The 21,686-nt window shown below is 33.3% G+C and overlaps 1 protein-coding gene across 1 annotated transcript in view; it reads left to right on the forward strand.

Moving 5' to 3' along the window:
* Positions 1 to 21,686, forward strand: part of LOC150110531 (uncharacterized) — a 247,977-nt gene that overhangs the window by 35,193 nt on the left and 191,098 nt on the right. The window contains exons 2-3 of the mRNA XM_090394585.1: positions 10,885 to 11,158; positions 20,950 to 21,647. Coding sequence (XP_090250711.1) covers positions 11,038 to 11,158; positions 20,950 to 21,647 — 819 coding nt within the window. The 5' untranslated portion in view covers positions 10,885 to 11,037. The remainder of the gene's footprint in view (positions 1 to 10,884; positions 11,159 to 20,949; positions 21,648 to 21,686) is intronic.

Below are 21,686 nucleotides of genomic sequence, written 5' to 3' on the forward strand. Positions count from 1 at the left end.
TTTTTTTTATTATTCTCCAAAGAGAAAGTCATTTGGAATAAGCATGGATATTCTGACCTTAACCATTTAACAGCAGCAGCAGTGCAAAAACATGAGCGCTCCCAATCACATGTTCAATTATTTTTGAAATCTCAAGATGTTTGGAAAACAAAGAATTGACACTCTCATTTGACAAACAAAGAAAAATTGAAGTTACCCATCATAATGAACAGGTAAAGAAAAATAGAAACATTTTAAAAAGATCAATTGATGCTGTATGCTATTTGGCTAGGCAAGAGCCTCCTTTGAGAGGTCATGATGAGTGAAGATTCAACTAATTGAGGAAATTATATAGAAATTTTAAATGTACTTCTTGATTATGATCCTCTTTTAGATAGTCATTTAAAGGATTCACCTGTATTTCAAGGAACTTCTTCCACAGTACAAAATATTATTATTATTGCTATATCTGGTGTGGTTAAAGATGTAGTAAAAAAAGAAATTCCTGCTGCTACATTTGTGATCATTATTCTGGATGAAACATTTGATATCATGTCAAAATCTCAGCTATCAATAGTTTTCTGTTTTGTCCGTTATGGGCAAATTCACGAGAGGTTAATCGGATTTACAGATATAAGTGACGATAGAACATCTGGTGGTCTTTTTAAACATGTTGTAAACAGAGGTGAGGAATTTAATATCAAGGACAAGTCAGCCAAACTTATGATAGTGCCTGTGTAATGAGTGGTCATATTAATGGCTTCCAGATGAAAGTTATCAGGGCATATCTTTAGCAATATTTACACATTGCTGTGCCTACATTTTGAATTTAGTTATGAAGAAGCCTCTTGGATATCAAGGAATTTAGATAGTTATTTCAAACTATCAGTGCATTGGTGGCATATTTTTCTAAATCATTGAAAAGAATAAATACTTTGCAAAATTTTGTTGCTAAAAAATTACCCTCCATTGCACTAACCAGATGGAACTTTACTTCCTGTTTAGCAAGCACAGTAAACATCACGAAAATCAACTCATGGAATTTTTTGAACACATTCTGGGGAATGAGACGTGGATACTGTAATTAAAGTTTGTGGTTTTTTGCATTTCTTGCAAGATTTTCAAATAAATTTGTTGCTAGAAATTTTTTCTGTTTTATTTGGTTATGCTGATCCTGTGATATATTGTACTGTTGCAAAAAAAATGCATGGCACTATGAAGCAGCTTAGGAACATGGATTTGATGATATTTGGGTTTCCTGATGGTATTTTAGAAAACTTAAAGGATTTCTATTGCTCAGTTTTGACTACATTTGCTTGAAAAAATGAACTGAAAGTTCTACTTTCTTTTGAAGAATTTGCCAGGAAACAAACGCTTCACCTATTAAAATTCATGCAAGAAAATCAACTCCAGGTTGCATTCAAGGAAATTTATAAGTTAGCAAAACTTGTCATGTTGATTCCGAGCTCTACTGCTATAGTTGAGCATTCTTTTTGACTATGAAAAAGATTACATACGTATTATAGAGGAACACAAACTGGAAAGGCTGTGCAGCCTAAGCTTAATTGGTACTGAAAAGACATTGATAATGGAACTGAAGGAAAAACTTCATTTTATGACGATGTGCTAACACAATTCTTAAAAAAAAACAGATTGGAACTTGTGTATAAATAAAGTAAGTAAAACAAGTTATTTCAGCCTTTCTTTGATTCAGTCCGGAAAAATGATAATTTCCCAAGTGATTACTTTTTCCAATTTCTGTGTGAATTATATATGACTGTATTTAAAAATCATATTAAAATTCAAATTATTAGTGTCTTACTCTAGTATTTGCCAGCGATAATCTAACCTCACCAAGAAGTGTAAACTTTGTTTCTCAGATAAATGGTGTGCATAAAGCATAGCTATTGGACATTTGACCTTTATGCTTTGCATGTTTAAAATTATGTTAACACGTCATGTTCGCGACTGGGTGTCTGTCATTCCTTTATTTCCTGAGAGGTACTAACTTTTAGCATATGTAAGCTACTTCCACATTGAGCAGTCACGTTTTCACAAAGCTTATATTGCATGTTAGTCCAACTTCCATGGTAGAATTTTATTTCTAAAATTAACATTTGTTAAGTGTCTGGATGATATCGAATATCTCAGATGCAATTCAAACTGATTTCAAGTTATATATATATATATATATATATATATATATATATATATATATATATATATATATATATATATATATATATATATATTAATTTTGATTTTCATCAATTGAGCACTTTCTGTATCCAATGGCTGTATTACAAACAGCTGTTACATATATTTTCTGCAACTGAAAATTTGAAAGCGGATGTTAGGACAAATGTGTTTAATTGGGTGTTATGTTTAGTGCTACAATAAATCTACAATAAATCTGTTCTGTTTGCATGCATGCAGAAGTGGAGTGTTTTTTCATTAAGTGTGTTGTTAGAGTTGTCTTATACTAATTATTCATAAATATAGTACACAGATGTTAATTGTCTGTTTACTGTATTTAGTGATAAACAAAGCTAATTGTTTTTCTTGCCTTGTGCAGTATAGCATCTGTTGAGGTTGAATAGTTTTTTAACAGTATAAGGTTATTTTTATTCTAGTCTTTGGATTCTATTCCTGAATAAAAATGAATACTTCTGTGTATTATAAGAAGCTGTTGATCTACAACAAAATACCAGCATTGTGAGCTTGATAAGACAAAAGAGCCACTGACACTTAAAACTAATGAACGTAGAATTCCCAAAAGTGTGGATAATTCCAATAGTGATCGGATATTATGTATCCTGTTATTGTATAAAATGTATATCGAGTCTCAGTAAACAAAAGAAAATGCTTAGAAAACGGAGCGAAGTATACATAAACCAGAGAAATACACAAATGTTATGAGATGATTTGCTGCTCCATCAAACGACATGCATTCCTGCATTGTATTGTATTCCATACGATAGTGATTTTGGATCATTCTTCCTGTAGACATGTTATGAGGTCATGGACTGTTGTTTGGCAGACATCTCTTGACTTCACCCAGCACCCCAGTTCATCCTACAGATGTTCAATAGGGTCATGACACAGTGAATTGTCTGTCTGAATGAGACAACGGTCATTTCCATTGAAAGGCCACAAAGTAGGAAGCATTGCACTGTCTGTAATATTCAGATACCTATATGAGTTTTCATTGTTCATGGCAGCACAAACAGAGATCCAAAGCCAAACCAGGAAAAACAGGACCATACCATCACACCGCCACCTCTGAATTTCATAGTTGAGGTTATGCACTCCGGTGCTACAACAAATGTTATAGACCATTTTCTTTCGACTGCACTCTGGAGAACATCTTAATGTTTTCCAGGCATCATCATCACACCAGTCCATCTGCTTGATAGAGGGTATAGCATGATTCACAGCTTCATAACACAGCTTTTGAATCCTCCACATCCCATTGTATATGCTCTTTGAACAACTAAAGATGATACTGCATGTTGGTTCATGTAACATGGGGCTTGCATCTTGCACTTCCACTACAGAAACCCATGTTGTGGACCTCAGTTTCTACATGTTTTTGTGCTGATTCATGTTCAAGTCAATGCTTGGAAATCTGCATTTGACATATTGGCTGATGAATAGTGTTGTTTTTTTTTTTTACATATTTTCCTTTCGTTTCACCCTATGGTCATGTTTGGTGAATGTGGTGGGTCTTTTACAGTAGCACTTGCAGTTGACTCCATGCACTTCCATCTAAGTATGGTATTACTGATTGTTAACCTGGAATGACCCAGTTTGTCAACAATTTGCCAAACAGATAGGGCTGCAACTTGTCATTCTCTTGCAGTGCCTCTTTCAAATTCTGTTATAGTTCGCCCATCGTTTGTAGATCTCTCCTTGGCATTTTGCCAAGAATAGTCGATTCATGCTGAAGGGGAGAAAGAAATGAAGGATGTACCATTTGGTCGCCAACATGCGAAATCACATGCTTTCTTGTCTGTCGCTGTACTAGTACTAGCTTGATTTTTGTTGTCGCTTTTTTGCATTATTTTTTTATTATTAATTTGTATGATGGATCCAATACAGTCAACAAGTTCTGTTGTTAAACATTTCAGTAGCTCTTGCAAAAGAATATTGAATAATGTGCTGACATGCTGCGAAAAAGAATCGTCTCCTTGTTCCCCTTTCTCAAGTCATAAAATGTGCAAGTGCAATTGCGGGCGTATCGGGGTCGACTGTTAAAAGAATTCGTAGAGAATCAAAAGGCGAAGGTAAGCCAAAATTTAAATCTCCTAAAAAAAAAAAGTGCCAGAGTAAAGAAAACCATCGAAACCGTATCTTTGAATGATTTTGATGTAGACGTTATAAGAAGAACTATTCACGAATTTTATGTGATCGAGAAAAGAGTGCCAACTGTTCCGAAATCGATTCCTGTGCTTAAAGAAAAAATTAATTTTCCTTGGAAAATAGGAACTTTAAGGAAAATACTTCATGAAATTGGATTTTGTTTTAAAAAGTCCCAGAATAAAAGGAAACTTATCATGGAGCGGTGACATTGTTTTTATCTAGAATGCAGTATTTGAGAGCAATAAGACATTTCAGGGAGGAGAAAAAATTGATTGTGTATCTAGATGAAACTTGGATTGATAGTAATTTAACTTATGGAAAATGTTGGTAGTCTAAAGAAAAATGTGCAGTGCTACAAACCGGAAATGCCTCTCGGTGCATAATAATTTTGTGTGCGGGTGGAGAAATGGTTTTTTTACCGAATTCAAACTTACTATACAAAGCCAATTCAACTGCTGGAGATTACCATGGGCAAATGAATTCTACGATTTTTGAAAAGTGGGCAGAAGAAAAACTGATTCCAAACCTTCCTAAAAATGCTGTTGTTATAATTGATAACGCTTCATATCACTCTATTCGATTAAACAAAGTTCCAAATTGGTCTAATAAGAAGCAAGTTCTTATGGATTGGCTCTCTGCAAATAACGTTTCTCATTCCCCAGATATGTGAAAAATTGAATTGCTTAATTTGGTCAAAAGAAACTCGCCCACAACTAAACTATTTAAATTCGACATGACGATCAAAGAGCACGGATTTCTAGCTTTGAGGCTACCACCATATCATTGCAATATTAATGCTATTGAGTATGTATAGGCAGAAGTGAAAAGTGTTATTCGCCATTGCAACGTAACAGGGGATATTGACATGTCGAAACTTTTTAAGCTTTCAGAACAGGCGATTGAAAGTATTACAGTTCAAAACTGGGGAAAATATTGCTCTCATATCACCTCATTGGAAAATATGTATTGGGACAGAGACGGAATTATCGAAGAATTATGCAAACCTTGGTGATCAGTTTAAGTGAAAGTGATGGCTATTCGGACGCCGATTCAGATGACTCTGAAGATTAAAAGGATTTGATAATGGTATTTTTTTACATTTTTTTTGCATGGGTTTGTTAAAAGAGTCACAACAAGTCATAAATAATTAATCGGTTTAGGACATTAAAGTGTCTCAGTTTTCTCAACTGTAAGTTTAGAATATCTAAGTTCATTTGAAAAAATTTCTGTTTTTCTGTATAATTATTTTTATTTTATAGAAAACTTTCTTAAAAATAAACTTAGTTAAATTTTTGTTTTATGCTGTATTTTTTAATTTTGTTAATACTCTATGTACATTTTTCCAACTGTTATACAAGCAAAATAGTTACACTTTAAAAACTACAATGTTCGTAAAAGAAAAGCTAAATTTTCCGACATGTAATAATAAACAAACTCATCCCAGAAGACAGATTGATTACCCTATTATCGGAATGGATACTCCTTTTTCTGACATGCGCAGAAGTGTTGAGGGATCTCTAATCGGTGGGCAAACTATAATTGCCTACTCACAGCCATTTTACACAGATACAATTGCACTGACTTGGGCTCATCATATTCTTCCATTTTAAATTGGCTACAAACTTGACTCATTACATGACATGATGCACCTTGCCTAAGGGGGGGGGGTTATCCATTGATATCATTCCAAACAGTGTATGCGTACTCTATATACAATATTTATGCAAATGTTATAATTTAATTTTGATTTCTAATTTATTTCTAATTTCTATTTGATTTCTAATTTAAGTAAATTTTTCTTATTTCTCTTTACACACACTTGTATATCCTGTAATCAGCTTTGTATTCCACTGGCTAAATTTTTTCAGTTGACTAAATTATTTCTGTGAAACATTTAAAAAAAAAAAAAAAAAAAAAAAAAAAAAAAAAAAAAAAAATTTTCTTTTTATAGCTGTATTAATGACTGCTAAGTCTTCCGCAAGCTCCTAATACTATCACATAACTGGCCAGAGTGCAGTCGAAAGAAAATGCTCTATAACATTTGTTTTCATGCTTTCCTTGCTTTTGTGTAACTGTCCATTCTCTTTTATGTATTCATTCCGATGATATGATTAGATACTCTTCACAAATTAGAAGTGTTTAATATTAATTTTGTTTTTCCTTTTGTAATTTTTGTCTAGTATGAGGGTGGTCTGAAAAGTTCTTGGCCTAACAATGAAAAAATGAATTTATAATTTCAAAATTATTTTTATTTTTCAACATAATCTCCCTTAAGACTAATACATTTATTCTAGCAATGCTCCAGCACCATTATCCTGTCCCTGTAGTGGTTCTCAGTAAGATCTGTAAAATATCCTCTACAGCTGCAATCAATTCTTGATTCGAATAAAAACGCTGACCAGCAAGGAAGAGTTTTAGTTTTGGGAAGAGATAGAAGTTAGAGGGAGCCAAATCTGCAGAATAGGGTGGATGTTCCAACAATTCATAGTGCAGATCCCTTAATTTTCCCATTGCCAAAACACCTTTTAGGGCAAGTGCATTGTCTTGATGAAAGAAGATTTTTTTCTTCTGCAAAACAAGTCTTTTCTCACAAATTTTTTCATCTAGTCTGGTTTAAAGATCAGAATAATAATCCCTAGTTATTGTTTTACCCTTTTCAAGATGATTAATAAACAAAATACCTCTTTAGCATCCCAAAACACTGATGTCATGACCTTTCCTGCTGATGGAATCAACTTTGTCTTCTTTGGCGCTGAACAACCGGCTTCTGTCCACTGTTTTGATTGCTGTTTGGATTCTGGTGTGTAATGGTGAATCCAAGTCTCATCCATAGTAATAAATTGATGCACTAAATCAGATTTATTCTTGTTTAAATGCTCCAAGCACAGTTCAGACATTTTCATGCAAGTGTGTTTTTGAACCTGCTGTGAGCAAGCGCAGTACCCATCTTGTGCAAGGCTTTTTCATTTGCAATTCTTCATGCAAAATATATCCTACATGTTCTTTTGAAATGCCTATAGTCTCAGCAATTTTACACATTTTGACTCGCCAGTCATCCAATACCATATCGTGTACTTGATCAATGATTTCTGGTGTTGTTACACTTTTTTGACGTCCTTCACATGGATCATCTTCAAGGCTGGTACGGCCACGTTTAAACTCGGCAGCACAAATCTTAATTGTCAGAAATGAAGGAGAAGAGTGCCCATAAACTTTTATGAACTTCGAATGAATTTCTTTTGCTGTTAAACCTTCTTTTACGAAGAATTTTATAACTGCATGATACTCAATTTTATCCATTTCAAGGGATACAGACAACACTTTTGCTTCAGACAGCTGTATAAAACAAACTACTTGATAGAATGACTTGCAATTTCACATGGACACATGACAGATGTACTAACTTAGAGAAAAAAATCTTGCCGATAGTGTTGCCATCTATGGTCGAAGCTGAGAACTTTTCAGACCACCCTCGTATGTTCATCTTATTTTAAAATCATAAGGATCTGCCAGTATGAGCAACATGAACTAAATTTAAAGAAGAGATTCTGAAGTGTCGAGAATGCAGGAATGCCTAGCAAAATATAAATAACATAAAATAAAAAATTTAAAACAAATGAAAATAAAAAAGTATCACTTTGATGTATGCAGTCTCATAAACAGAATGAATATTTGAATATTTTTTGAGGTCTTTCTAGTGGTACGTGATTGCCAATTTTGATGTCCATGAAGAAATTTAACTTGCTGAGATCCTTTATACTTACACTATGTTTTTGATATTATCAAATGATTTCCATTTAAAATAATTTAAATCTATTGCCATGGATTTCAAATAAATAGTAACCTTGTCAGTTTGGTTAGGCTGACCTAATAGCACTTTTGCTCTCCAACTGTTAAGCTGTGGAATTGAATCCCACTGAAGGCAGAAATATTTGTGAATATCTTTAGGTGGTAAACAACTTTTGTTGCTGTATGTGAGGCCACCACCTTGCTTATTGGATATCTTGAAAAGTTCCATGTTTGTGTTTCTAGAACAGTGTTTCTGGATTAGCTAACCCAGAGGTGTGGAACTTGTGACCTAATGCACGAGTTTGTCTTCACCTTTCAGATAAGTGAACTAATGTAATGATTACATAAACGATGTTAACTTATAAAATTATTATTTAAATATTACTTGACCTTATGAAATCCCTCTGAAATGGGTTGTGGCTTAGTGATTTTAGTGCCCCCATTTTTGATACTTTTACTGCCTTTTTATGAATGCAATTCTTAACACTCACCCACAAAATACACAGAAAAGAGGTGTGTTTTATGGTCTGCACTTCATGATGAAATTTATGAGATTTATTTTACATTACAGTGGTATCTCACTAATCCGAACCTCTTTAGTCCGAACCCTCCAGTAATCCGAACTGCTTTTAAATGTAATTTCCCAAAATTATGACTTTACCACATCAATAAAAAATATAAATTTGAAGGATGTAGCATTCTCAGTTGCTGCTGCTTGGGAAGCCATCAAACCTGAAGCAATTCGAGAGTTATGGAAAAAACTGTGGCCTTCTAGAATTTACCAAGATAACTACAGTGATACACAAAAAGAGGAAATTCAAAACTTGCATAATTTGGTTAAAAATCCAGATGTTGAAATTTCACAAACAGATGTTACAGAATGGATTACAGGTTGAACTGAAAGTGAATTCGAAATCAAATCAGATGCTGAAATTATAAATATGACGCAACAGAATGAATTAGAAGACGATGATGACAATAAAGAACTTGAAGAAAAAAAACAAAACATGAAGAGGCGGTTGACAGTTTTGATATGTGTATAAAATGGGCTAAGCAGAATGATATGCCATTCCACAAAATTTTATTGCTAATGCTGCTCTGAGAAGAAGCATTCGAAAAAAGTTTAGTTTCCAAGAAGCAAAAGAAAATCAGTGACTTTTTTACAAAGAAATAAAAAACTTTATTATTTTGGGAAACTTTTTTTTTGTGTGTGTTGTGAACAAGAAAGTGATATTTTTTACGCAAATGAAGTTATGTACTGAACTATGCAATTTTATTAAATCAGAATCCTCAACAATACATACAGACTAAATTTTTTACTAAAATAAACTTGTGTATTGTATTATTTTTTAAGTTTTACATTACCGTACAGTAGTTTTTTTTCTATCAGTTACTTCATTTATTTACAGAATTAAATTGATGTACCATTAGAATCTGATTATTTTCGTCTTAAACACTAGTTATTGTTGTCTCTTGGGGGGGGAATTCGCTAATCCAAACGAGCACGGTTTTTATTAGTTCGGATTATCGAGATACCACTGTACTTATTATCATTTACATATTACAGAATTATGACCAAGTTACCATATAAATATATATGAGCTGAAAAATTTGCTATTCCAAAATTTTTTGCTGTGCAATTATGTATAGATAAATATGGTACTAAATTTATGTTCAGAACTGCTCATTAGATTAAAACATCTTTGGTAGTTACCATATTTGCCGGCATATAAAACACACTTTTTTCTTTGAAAATTTGTCTGAAAAACAGGGTGCATCTTATACGCCAATACTCAGTTTTTTATTACTTTTATTTCTGGAAATTTTCTCTATTCCGAGTTACGCCATTTCTTTCTTGCTTTCTTGCGGTGTGTGAGAGCATTCCAGCTACGTTAGTTATGTATTCCAGTTACTTGAATACATTCTAGTATTCCAGTTATGGATAGATAACATTTGGTCTAGGTGCTCTGGCGGACTGTTGAAGCCTGCCCTGCTAGTATGGGATCAGTTTCATTCTCACAGAACAGAAGATGTTAAAAATAAACTCAAGGAATTGAAAACTCTGTAATTCCAGGAGGTCTAACTAGTCAGATTCAACCTTTAGGTGTCTGTATTAAGAAACCATTTAAGGGATTTCTGAAGGAGAAGTGGAACACTGCATTCAGAAGACTGCTGGATGCAGTCTTCAGAGTTTGAGGTTACGCCATCAGGAAGAAGGAAGAGGCCTAGCATTTCGCAAGTTTGTGAGTGGGTCAAAGCTTCATGAGATGCTGTGAAAACTGAGACAGTGGTTAAATCATTTAAGAGTGTGGCATTAGTAATGCACTGGATTGTATGGAGGACAGTTTGTTGTATGAGGACTCAGATTCTGATTTAGAAGAGGTTTCAAGTGTCTTATTTAGCTCTGGAGATGAATTTTTGGGTTTTGACGAAGAAGATTAAAAGGTGGTACTCTTTCCTAGTTAGATTAGGTATTTATTGAAATAGACCTACTTATTACTTTATATTTGAAATACTGTAAATTCATTAGAATTTTCAGTGATAAAGTTTTTTCCTAAAAAATGTGTACAAAAAGAGGGGGTGTGTCTTATATGCCAGCAAATATGGTAATTGTTTTAATTGTTAAAAATATGTTTTCAATGATTTTTGAAATCATGTACATTTCCATTGTTAATAATGTAATTAGTAATCTGCTATTCACCTAAATATTCTTGAAATCATTATATGCATTCATCTCTTTCCCTTTCTTACTAGGTCCATTAGATCTTTTGATGTCCCAGTTTATTAGGTCATTTGCTGTTTCAGTCAGAATGAGGATTCAGTTGATTACAGATAATGTTGGATCATAAAGTAATTGAATATCCTTCGGTTTATCTCACAGATTAATGTGAGATAATAGAAGAATATATGGAGACCACTGAAAACTATAACTTCTTTGACATTGCCAATAGAGTAGTAGAATTGTTGGCATCTGGAAAAATACAGCTACCATCATCAGAATTCAATAATTATAAAGAAGGTGAAATTGGTGAGTTGGTCTTAAAATACAGTCACCTTTTAATTAACTTTATTTTTAACTTTAATGAAATATCAAGGAATGATTTGCTGAGTAAGTAATGAGTTGGCAGAAGGATTTAGAAAGATAGCAAGTGATGCCGATGGGATGCGCAGTTAGTAACTACATCTAACACTTAGCAGCCGCTAACTTCTTGCAGTTTTTTTATCTTACAATCCAACATCCCTACAACAGATTAGCAAACATTTCTTATCTTTTTAATTAAATGTATTCTGTATTTAATATTGTTTACACTAAAATTGCACAACCAACACTGTTTATATGGGATTATCACTTCTTGCCTGGGAAAGACACCTGAATTCAAATTTCATAAGAGAAATTGATTAAGCCTTTTCTAGGCAGGATTATTGAAAAGATGTTTCTTTTCCTGTAAAACAGACATTAGCACAAGATCATATAATAACAAATATATATGCATTATTAAAGAATATTCACTGCATTACTGAATACCTTATCTTTACAAAAGCACTTTTCTAAAGAATTATGAAACTAAAGAATTACGAAGACAATTATTTCAGTATAGCTCCAGTGTGTAAAACATTAAAGGCATATTAAAACATTAAACTTTTGCTCCATTGCTTCTGTTCAAATTCTTATGGAGGGCTACGACATTAGTGTTGTTACTCATAACTTGCCAGACTTTGTCTTAAAATACACTTTGTACCACCATCTGCAAACATGTTTCTCCACTAGAATTATTCACATTATTATTAATATATATTTTAAACAGGAGTGATTCAAGAACCTGCAGCATGCCACTTATTGCCTTCCTTTCCAGAGATATTCCTTCACCAAGTGAAAAATATCATCATTAAATTCCTGACATATAACCAAAAGCGAGCATACAGCCTACAGTAATAGTTCTCCATGATTTAATATTACTTGCTTCTCAACAGTTTTCCATATTAATTTATTATATATATATAATAAATATTAATTTATTATATATTATATTAATTAATATATTTTCCATATTAATTTATAATATATATACACATACACACACACACACACACACACACACACACATATATATATATATATATATATATATATATATATATATATATATACACGTCCTGCAAAACCTGAACACGATTCAGACCACCTGTTGAAAGAACATAGATAAGAAGTGCATTTGACCATCATGTCCATTAGAAGGTGCGATAATTCTTCACACTGACGAGAACACTTAACCAGATTACCTCGCATACGTAGCTACGTTCAGTTACCTATTGACAGAAACTCAGTTGCTTGCCGTTTGCTCGGTAACTGGAATCTAAATCATATTAGACTAAATACCTACAAGTTACATTATTTTTGCTACTTGTTTTATCGTATAATTATAGTTTTTAATGCCAGTGCAAAATAAGAGATTCTGTCATATTTCTTCACTTAAGATTGTATCACTCTGGAAGAACAATGCCACTATCATTTTTTCTTAAGTTTTTATATATATATATTATAACGTATTTATAATATATATATAAAATATATATTATAATATATATTATTATAAAATTTATAATTAATATATATATATATATATATATTACATATATATATATATATATATATATATTACATATTTATAACGTAATCTGTAGTTCTTTGCACTTCAACTTTCTTGGTTTTCTTGAATTACTCATTACATATTGAAATAAATGGCTATTATGAAGTAAACCGTTATGTATATATTGGTATACATAACAGTGGAATAACCGGTGATCAAATCATTGTTTCTTTAGCTTACTGTGCGTAATGTAACTCAGCTTGTCCTTGTATATTTGTATATACTCCAGACGATGATCTTAATATGAAGATCGAAACGTTGGGGAAATTAAAAGAGTTATTTATAACATGGTTGTAAAGTCCATAATTTCTAAAATGAATTAAGATATCCTAGCTTGTTTTTCTGATGACAGTACACTTCATTCTTCTGACTTGAACACTGATTTTCATGTATCATCCTGTATTGGTGATGACAACCTTGTAAACTTCAGTGCTGCACAGGCCGATCTTATTTCTCACAAAGATCTTACTTTGCTGCAACTTATTTATGATAATATTCCAGTCTCCAAGCAAGGTCAGATATCTCTTATGAAGATGACTTACACCTCTCTTTCCTTACGTGAATAAACCCATAACTTTCATATTTTGTTCACTTCCAAAACACTTACTGTCATTTTCCATTCACATTACATTTTATCTATACAGATAGCTTGCTAATACATATATAAATCCCAAATCAGCCCAGCAGTATAATACTATTCTTAGTGTATGGTATAATCCACTGAAAAACATCCTAAAAAAATTCTTGATATCCATAAAAGGGAAATCCAGTTAAACAGATGATCTCTCTCTCTCTCTCTCACACACCCACACACACCGTACTCACTTTCTCTTAGAGATGGATATGGATTTTTTTCTCATGCATTTTCTGTAGGATATTTATGGGCACTGAACTGGCCACTGTCATTACTCTTAACTTTGTCTATGAAAATGCAAGCAACTTCTGGTCAACATCTATATTTGGTTCACCTCCAAACCTACTTCTCATCCCACTCTTTCATTCCATCCACTCTTTTTTTGTGGAATGGCTTCCTCATGCTGCTTTCTTCCAAAGTCCACGGTCTTCATCTTTTCAAGAAATATGTGATGTTTTCTTTCTTCTAAACCATTTATTTGCACATGATATGGAAGAGGTGCCTTATGATCTGTAGCTGCTTGTGTTGTGTTATTGAGGTTGATTATATATATATCTAGTCTGAGGCAACTCGTGGTAAAGGTGGAGTAAGCTCCAATCACTTTCCTTAGTATTTTCCCCTAATGCAGAGCACATCCCCTTGCAGAGGTATGATGCTAAGCATTAAAGGCAAGAGCCACTACCCAGACCAGTTTCGACCTTTATTGAGGTCTCATTAGTGGGAGCCAGACCTAAAATTGCCAAGGTTGAAGTAATGCAGAGCTTATAAATTTTACCTAAACAAGTTGCCACAAGGTGTTTTGACCTTATTAAATAAAAATCTCAGGATGAGAGTAAGATGTAGAAAGTTTTTTACCTTGGGTATATACTATGTTAAAGATACCAAGCAATTTTATAAGCTAGGTTTTAATCATTTTTAATCCTCTGCAAGGGGATGTGCTCTGCATTAGGAGAAAATACTAAGGAAAGTGATCGGAGCTTACTCCACCTTTACCACGAGTTGCCTCAGACTTGCACTACGTGCAGGCGCAAACTTGACTTACCGTCTGTTTGCTTACTTGGGAAAAAGGATTAAAATCTAGCTTATAAAATTGCTTGGTATCTTTAACATAGTATATACCCAAGGTAAGAAACTTTCTACATATATATATATACACACACACACACACACACACACATATGTTTATATGTATATCTTCACATTTATTTCTCATGGCATTATTTAGTCTTATCTTTCTCAAGTTGGTGGAATGGGACATTTTGTTCATAATATTAATTTTCTTTATTTGAATTACATTAAGTTCATAAATTATTTTCTCTGTGTGTAGTTGTTTGACTTGTAAATAGTTATATTGTTGATTTCTTGCTTTTTTTTTTGTGTGAGAAAAGCTGTTGTTAGCAGGTGCTATAGAATTTTGAACATTTAACACCAAAATATCGAAATCTGATTTGAAAATTAATGCTTTTATTTTCTTGCAAAAAAAAAGTTACATTTATTATTATTATTGTATGGTCACCTCCATGGAGTCCAAAGACTCATCATGGGGACTCAATTTATCTACACAATCTATCATAACTCTTGTTGAACCCCATTAACAGACAAAGCACTCACAACTGACAGGCAATCCATTCCATTCATTCACAACTCTCCAACTGAAAAATCTAGTCCTCATGTCTCTACTAACCACACTTTTACTTAATTTCCAGGGATGACCTCTTGTTCTGCTCCCTCTAGCTAAGTGCTAAATTTCCTGTGTGTGAATCCTGTAAAACCTTGAAGTAACTTAAATGTTTCTATCATTTCCCTTCTTTTTTGCTTATCAACTAACTTCTGCATTCCACACACCCTCAAATCTATTCTCACAAGGAATGTTCTGCAGACCTCTCACCATCTTGGTTGCTCACCTGAATCCTCTCCACCACTTTCTCATCCTCAAGAAACCCAGGAGACCAGACCTGAGTACAGTAATCCAAAGTCAGCTTCTGCCTAGATTCTGCATCTCCGTATACCACTTTTTGATATCCATCCATCAGTCACCATCTTATTCACATAACCAGTGTCATATCCATTTCCATTTGCTGTAATTTGTGTAATAGGTCCTATGTGGTATTTGGTCAAGCTTTGCAAAATCCAGGCAGAATCATCATGTAGCTGTTTCCCTTATCCAACTTAACTGTCACTCCATTATAAAAAGTTAGTAAATTACTAAGGCATGACCCACCCTTAACAAAGCCATGTTTTCCCTCATAGAGTAGCATGTTCCTATCCATCCATTTTGAATTCTCTTTTTGACCAATTTTTCTTGATCATCCTGAAGTCTACAGCATCCCATGCTCCTGCAAACTTTTGTACTTCAGACAAACGAGAAGAAACACCAATATCTGTTTTTAGAGGAATACAGAAACTATGTCCATTACTTGCATTATAGCTGTTCCAGGATAGCAGAACATGCCATGGATCCAGTGTGTTTGGGAGGGGCTCCTCATTTTATAGGAAGAGATATAAATGCGATTATTTCTTGAATATGCCACAGCATTTCAGCAAGGTCTGGCAGAGAGACCTGCTCACTGAACAATGTTTTATAGTGTGCTGTGCATCCTTTGTCGCTGGAGTTGTTTGTTGTGTGTAATAGTGGGTGGCCTCCTTTCTTTAGATTTCCCTGCCAGCAGAGAAGTGCCTCAAGACTCATACTTCTGTTTACTCCTACATGATATTTTGCAGTAATTCGAGCTTCAAGTTCTTCCATAATCAGTGCTTTAAACTCTGATCTCCTTGACTTGTTCAGTTCGTTTGAAAAAGGATAACCTAGTGAATTCAGTCTTGTGAAAGCACAGTCCACTCACTCTACTTCTCTTTACTTTTAGTAATACCAAAATCTTGACAAAATGAAATTCCTCTTTTCAAGCTGATTTAACCTCTATCTTTTCCAGTACAAGCACAGCACTATCTTTTCCAGTACAAGCACAGCACACCCATAGCCTCTTCAGCCTCAAAAAAAAAAAAAATAATAATAATAATAATAATAAATAATAATAAAAAAAAATAAATAAATAAATAAATAAAATAAAAAATATGTATCTTTTTTCACTCAAGATACTTCTTCTCACCTGTACAAGTAAGTCTCAAATTCGGGTAATCTTAGAATACTGCTCACACATTTGGGATGGTGCACCAAAAATCTGAAATATTTCTGATGCTATCCAGAAGAGGGCATTTTGGTAACTGATTATGCTTCAAGCTTACCATACTAGCTCTTCTTTCTTTCCATCTAACTTTGTTTTTTGGAAGAAGGTAAGGAACAGCCTTTCTCATCCCCACCCTTAATGACTACAATCAAATTCTGTTCAAGAAATGCATCAGCAGATTCCTGCTTTCCCATTGACTCTGCCTAAATAGTACAGGGTACTGTTGTGCTATAAGTTTGGCAGCCTGTTGTTTGTATTGTTGATATAATAAAGTGTAATGGAGGGGGGGGGGAAAGAATGTACCATTGTGTTTCTTGCAGACCCAGAAGTTGTAGTCCTTAAAAAAAATTAGTGCAATACATATATATATATATATATATATATATATATATATACAGGTAACCCTCGTATAACGCTGTACTTATATAATGCGGTTTCGATATAATGTGGTCTACAAATTGTGGTATCCCTTGTTCAATGCGGTTTCAATATAACGCTGTCTACAATTTCTAGTAAACCTTTATTTTTTTATTTTATTTTTTTTTTCATATTTTTCACCGCAGGACTTAAAAATCAAATTTTATCTTCGTTAAATTTGTATCTGCCCATATCACGCAAGTAGTTATAAATATCGAATTTAGTTTTATTGTATCACTGAATAAGGTACTGTACAGAGGGCTTTTGCAGTCTGTGTCATTCTCAACAAATAGTGCAATTAGAGACAGAATAAAAACGGCGCCAACTAATAAATCATATCCCCCCCCCCTCACAGAAACTACACTGTATAGACTTGAGCAAAACCATATGTTGCACCGAAACAGAGTAGCTAACTAAAAACTATTGTCCAATTTTTCAGTTATGAAATAAGTGTTTTTTTATTGCATTTGAAATTCTCGATGTCATTATGACAGATCACAAAGGCTAACTTAAAATAAAAGACTATCAAGAATTGAAACATGCCATATAATAAATGTGAGTTCGCCTGCCACCTCAAACACAAACAAGAAACCATAAAATTCAACCAAGGGTTGAAACGTTTGTGTGAGTTGAGCCAGTCAGTAATGAGAAGTTCCATCGGAACGATAAATGACACCCTGTTGTGAATGTGTTGAAACTAATAGTGAATGTTATGACAGTTTCAGATGTTATGGAATTCGATTGAAGAGAATTAGCATTTCAACTCGACACTTGTCGGTTGCTTTTGTCTTTGGGTCGTACGATCTTTTGTTAATACTGCACCAAAACGTCTTTATAGCTGCTGTCTTGTATAAAACAAAATTCAGCTTGTACGTATTGTAACAATTAAAAAAAAACTTGAATAATTTATAAGCGTATAAAAGGATATCACCTGTAAATCATTGACGTGCCAGCAAAATTCTCAGATGTGTCACCTCTGGCACGAGTGCCATAGGTTTGCCATCTAGGGTTTACTGTATAAAGTGTTTATTGTTGAAAATTGTCTTCGTTTTCTGCCAGGAAAGCGCATTTAAAATCATTAGTGTGTTATTCTTAAGTAGAGCAGTTTATTTTCTGGTGAGTTACATACATATGTAATGCTTTTTTTTTTTTTAATGTAAAAGTTTATTTTTATTGTAATGGCCACTAAACGAAAGGGGAAAAACCAACATTGAAGAGGAAATTCATTTCTCTCGAAGAAAAAATTAAAATCTTGGATCATTTGAAAATTGGAGAAAAACCAGGAGTTGTTGCAAGGACTCTGAATTTAAATGAATCAACAATTCAAACAATCAAACAAAATGAACATAAAATCCGAGAAAGTGTTATTGCTGGGTCAACGGTAAGTGTAAAGTGCGTTGCTCGTGTTTGCGATATTCTAATTGAAAAAATGGAGAAATCTCTAATGATTTGGATAGAAGATTACACTCAAAAGAAAATTCCTTTGGATGGACATGTTATTACTGAAAGTTTATAAACATTTAAAAGAACTTGATCAAGATTCTTCAGAAGAAATCTCTCAGCATGGATTTTCTGGCAGTAAGGGTTGGTTCGAAAACTTTAAAAAGTGGTTTTCTTTGTATAATCTTAAAATCCAGGGAGAATCAGCATCAGCAGATGTTGAAGCTGCCCGGAAATACCCAGCAGAACTTTTAAAAATCATTAAAGAAGGTGGTTACAGTGCAGACCATGTGTTCGATGCGGATGAATCTGGGATGTGTTGGAAAGAAATGCCAAAACGCAACTATATTTCGAAAAATGAAAGATCAGCTCCTGGATTCAAAGTTTCCAAAGATAGAATTACTCTACTGTTTTGTAGTAATGCATCAGGTGATTACATGACAAAACCAATGTTTATTAACCGATCTGCAAATCCTTGTGTGATGAAAGGGCTCGGCAAGTTCATCCTACCTGTTTATTGGCGGGCTAACAAAAAGGCATGGGTTACAGCTAGCATGTTTGAAAATTGGTTTTTCAAGTGTTTTGTACCTGATGTAGAAAGTTACACAAAGAAAAAGAATATGGACTTCAGAATTCTACTAATTTTAGATAACACACCAGGCCACTCAACAAATTTAAGCCATCCGAATATTAAAATAACTTTTTTGCCGCCTAATACTACTTCACTTATTCAACCACTCGACCAAGGAATAATATCAACATTTAAGTCATATTATATTCGGCGAATGTTTCGATTAATTTTGGAAAAAATGGAATCTAATCCAAACATGACACTGCATCAAGCGTGGAAAGAGTTTTTAATATTGAATTGTGTAAAAATTATTTCTCTGTCCATTAAGGAATTACAACCCTCTATATTGAATGCTTGCTGAAAAAAAATATGGCCTAAAGCGGTAATGGAACAAAATTTCGTACCTCTATTGGATGCCGAGCTGCATTGTATAAAAAACGTCGCACACATTTTTGGTGGAGAGGGCTTTTGCGATATGGTCGAAAATGAAATTAGTGAATTAATTGATGGAGAAACAGATTTAAAAGAGGAGGAACTGGTACAATTAATAGGTGGCATCAAACCAAATGGTGGGGAAAGTTCTGCCGAAGATTCTGTGATGAATCTGTTAAAGAATTCAGTTTAAAAAAATTAGCAGAAGGATTGGACTTGGCAAGAAATTTAGGAAGCTATTTTATGGATAATGATCCCTCCATGGAGCGTTCAGGAAAATTCACGAGACAATTGGATATTTGTTTTGCGCCATATTATGAACTTAATAAAAAATTGCAACATAGTGGAAAGCAAAGTCTTATTACTGACTTCTTGATGACTAAACCAGCAAAGTATGCATTGAGAATTATACAAATGGTGTCCAAGAGATTTCAAGTGGTGATGACCTCCGGCCACTTAAAGAACATCTATGAAATGTTATTTCTGGAGACTGTGATGACGATTAAAATATGTACTTTATTTTATTGCGTCTAAAACATTTATGCATTATGTGCAATGAAATTTATGTACAATTTGTAATTTTTAGAATTTTATACTACATATTTGTCATAGTTTGTTTTCTTAACTTTCACGAATTACCTGAATTAAATAAAAATATTGTTTTTGTTGGATATGTCGTTGTTTATATAATTAAAAAAAAACAATTTCGTAACCTAACCCTACTTTTTCTATGTGATCTATGTCTCGTATAACGCGATTTATGTAACGCGGCATTTCTATGGAACCTAACATCCGTGTTATACGATGGTTACCTGTATATATATATATAGCCATATCGACTGCAACAAAGGGACAGCTGGATATTTTTGATCAGATAGTGTGATCTGTACATCATTAACAAGCAAAATAATAGATGTTTGTTTGCAGTATGATAGAGAACACTGCATTCCAAATTTCATTGATGTACAATGTTTTGTTCCTTTAGTTTGTTATTAAATTATGTATTTTCATGGTTTTGGAATCCAGCAGAGACACTGAAAATTTTTCAGTTATGCCTTTATTCAGTGATCAAGCTCTGGCTAATTTTGCTTTGAAAATCTATATATTAACAATGAATGTACTATAACATTATTTCCAGCATTTTATACATTTATCCTGAATCAATTTATCTGCTAAGATCTTTGGGAATGCTACTATGCATCATCCCAAGATATACAAGGGGAAGCTGGAAAGTTCTAATAAACACTTAGAACAAAAACAATACTAAAGCAACTGAAATAACCACAAGAAAGAACATACAAGGATATAAGAACATAAGTTACATTTATAACTCTACTACTAGTATGTTCTTTCTTGTGATTATGTCTGTTGCTTTAATATCATTTTTGTTCTAGATGTTTATCAGAACTGTCCAGTACCCCCCCTCATATGTGAGAAAACTTTTGTTTAGTTTAATGTACTCCTCTAAAAATATTTCTTGATATTTTTCAGATAAGAAGAATTTAGAAGCCAAAATAAAACTTAAGCCACAAGAGCCTGAATGGAATAATTTAATGAACTCAATTTGCCCTTCTGTCTGCACATCACATACAAACTGTTACATTGTGCATTCAAGATATTTTCCACCTGATAATGTAAATTATTTTGAAACTTTTGCAAATGAAAATAAAAGTTTCCTTTCTACTTCCTCATTCCTATCACCTGCTATTGCTGAAACAGATATAGAAGATATAGTGAGTAGGAAAAGAAAATGCTCCATTGATGTTGATGACAGTTCTTTTTCATCTTCTAATGATAACAATGCCAAAATAAGTAAAACTGAAGAAGCATCTTGTGGAGCTTTTAATTTAGAACAGCCTTATTTTACAGATAATTTATTGAGTTCTAGAAATACAGAGTCGAGCATCGAAAGTAATCTTGTGGTGAAGACTGAAAAGTTTCAAATCTCTAAGAACACAGAATTGTCACATGAAGAGTTATTCTTTACTAAAAACTGGAGCAATGCCAGTAGTAATGACATAAACAAGAAAGCCGATAATTGTGATAAGAAACTAACTGATGTTAAAATGAGTAAAGAGGAGTACACTTTTGATAACATTTTAAGTTCTGATGATGATTTTGATCTTCCACTCTGTATATTTGCAAGAGACAGAGCAGCATCAGATATTTCTAAAACAAGTAATTTGAAAGTAAGTACTGTATTAGACATATTACTTCATTTCAAAAAT

The sequence above is a fragment of the Typopeltis vanoorti genome, chromosome 1 (genome assembly GCF_054136105.1).
Source record: "Typopeltis vanoorti isolate ZY-2024b chromosome 1, IOZ_Tvanoo_1.0, whole genome shotgun sequence".
Classification (NCBI taxonomy): Eukaryota; Metazoa; Arthropoda; class Arachnida; order Uropygi; family Thelyphonidae; genus Typopeltis; species Typopeltis vanoorti.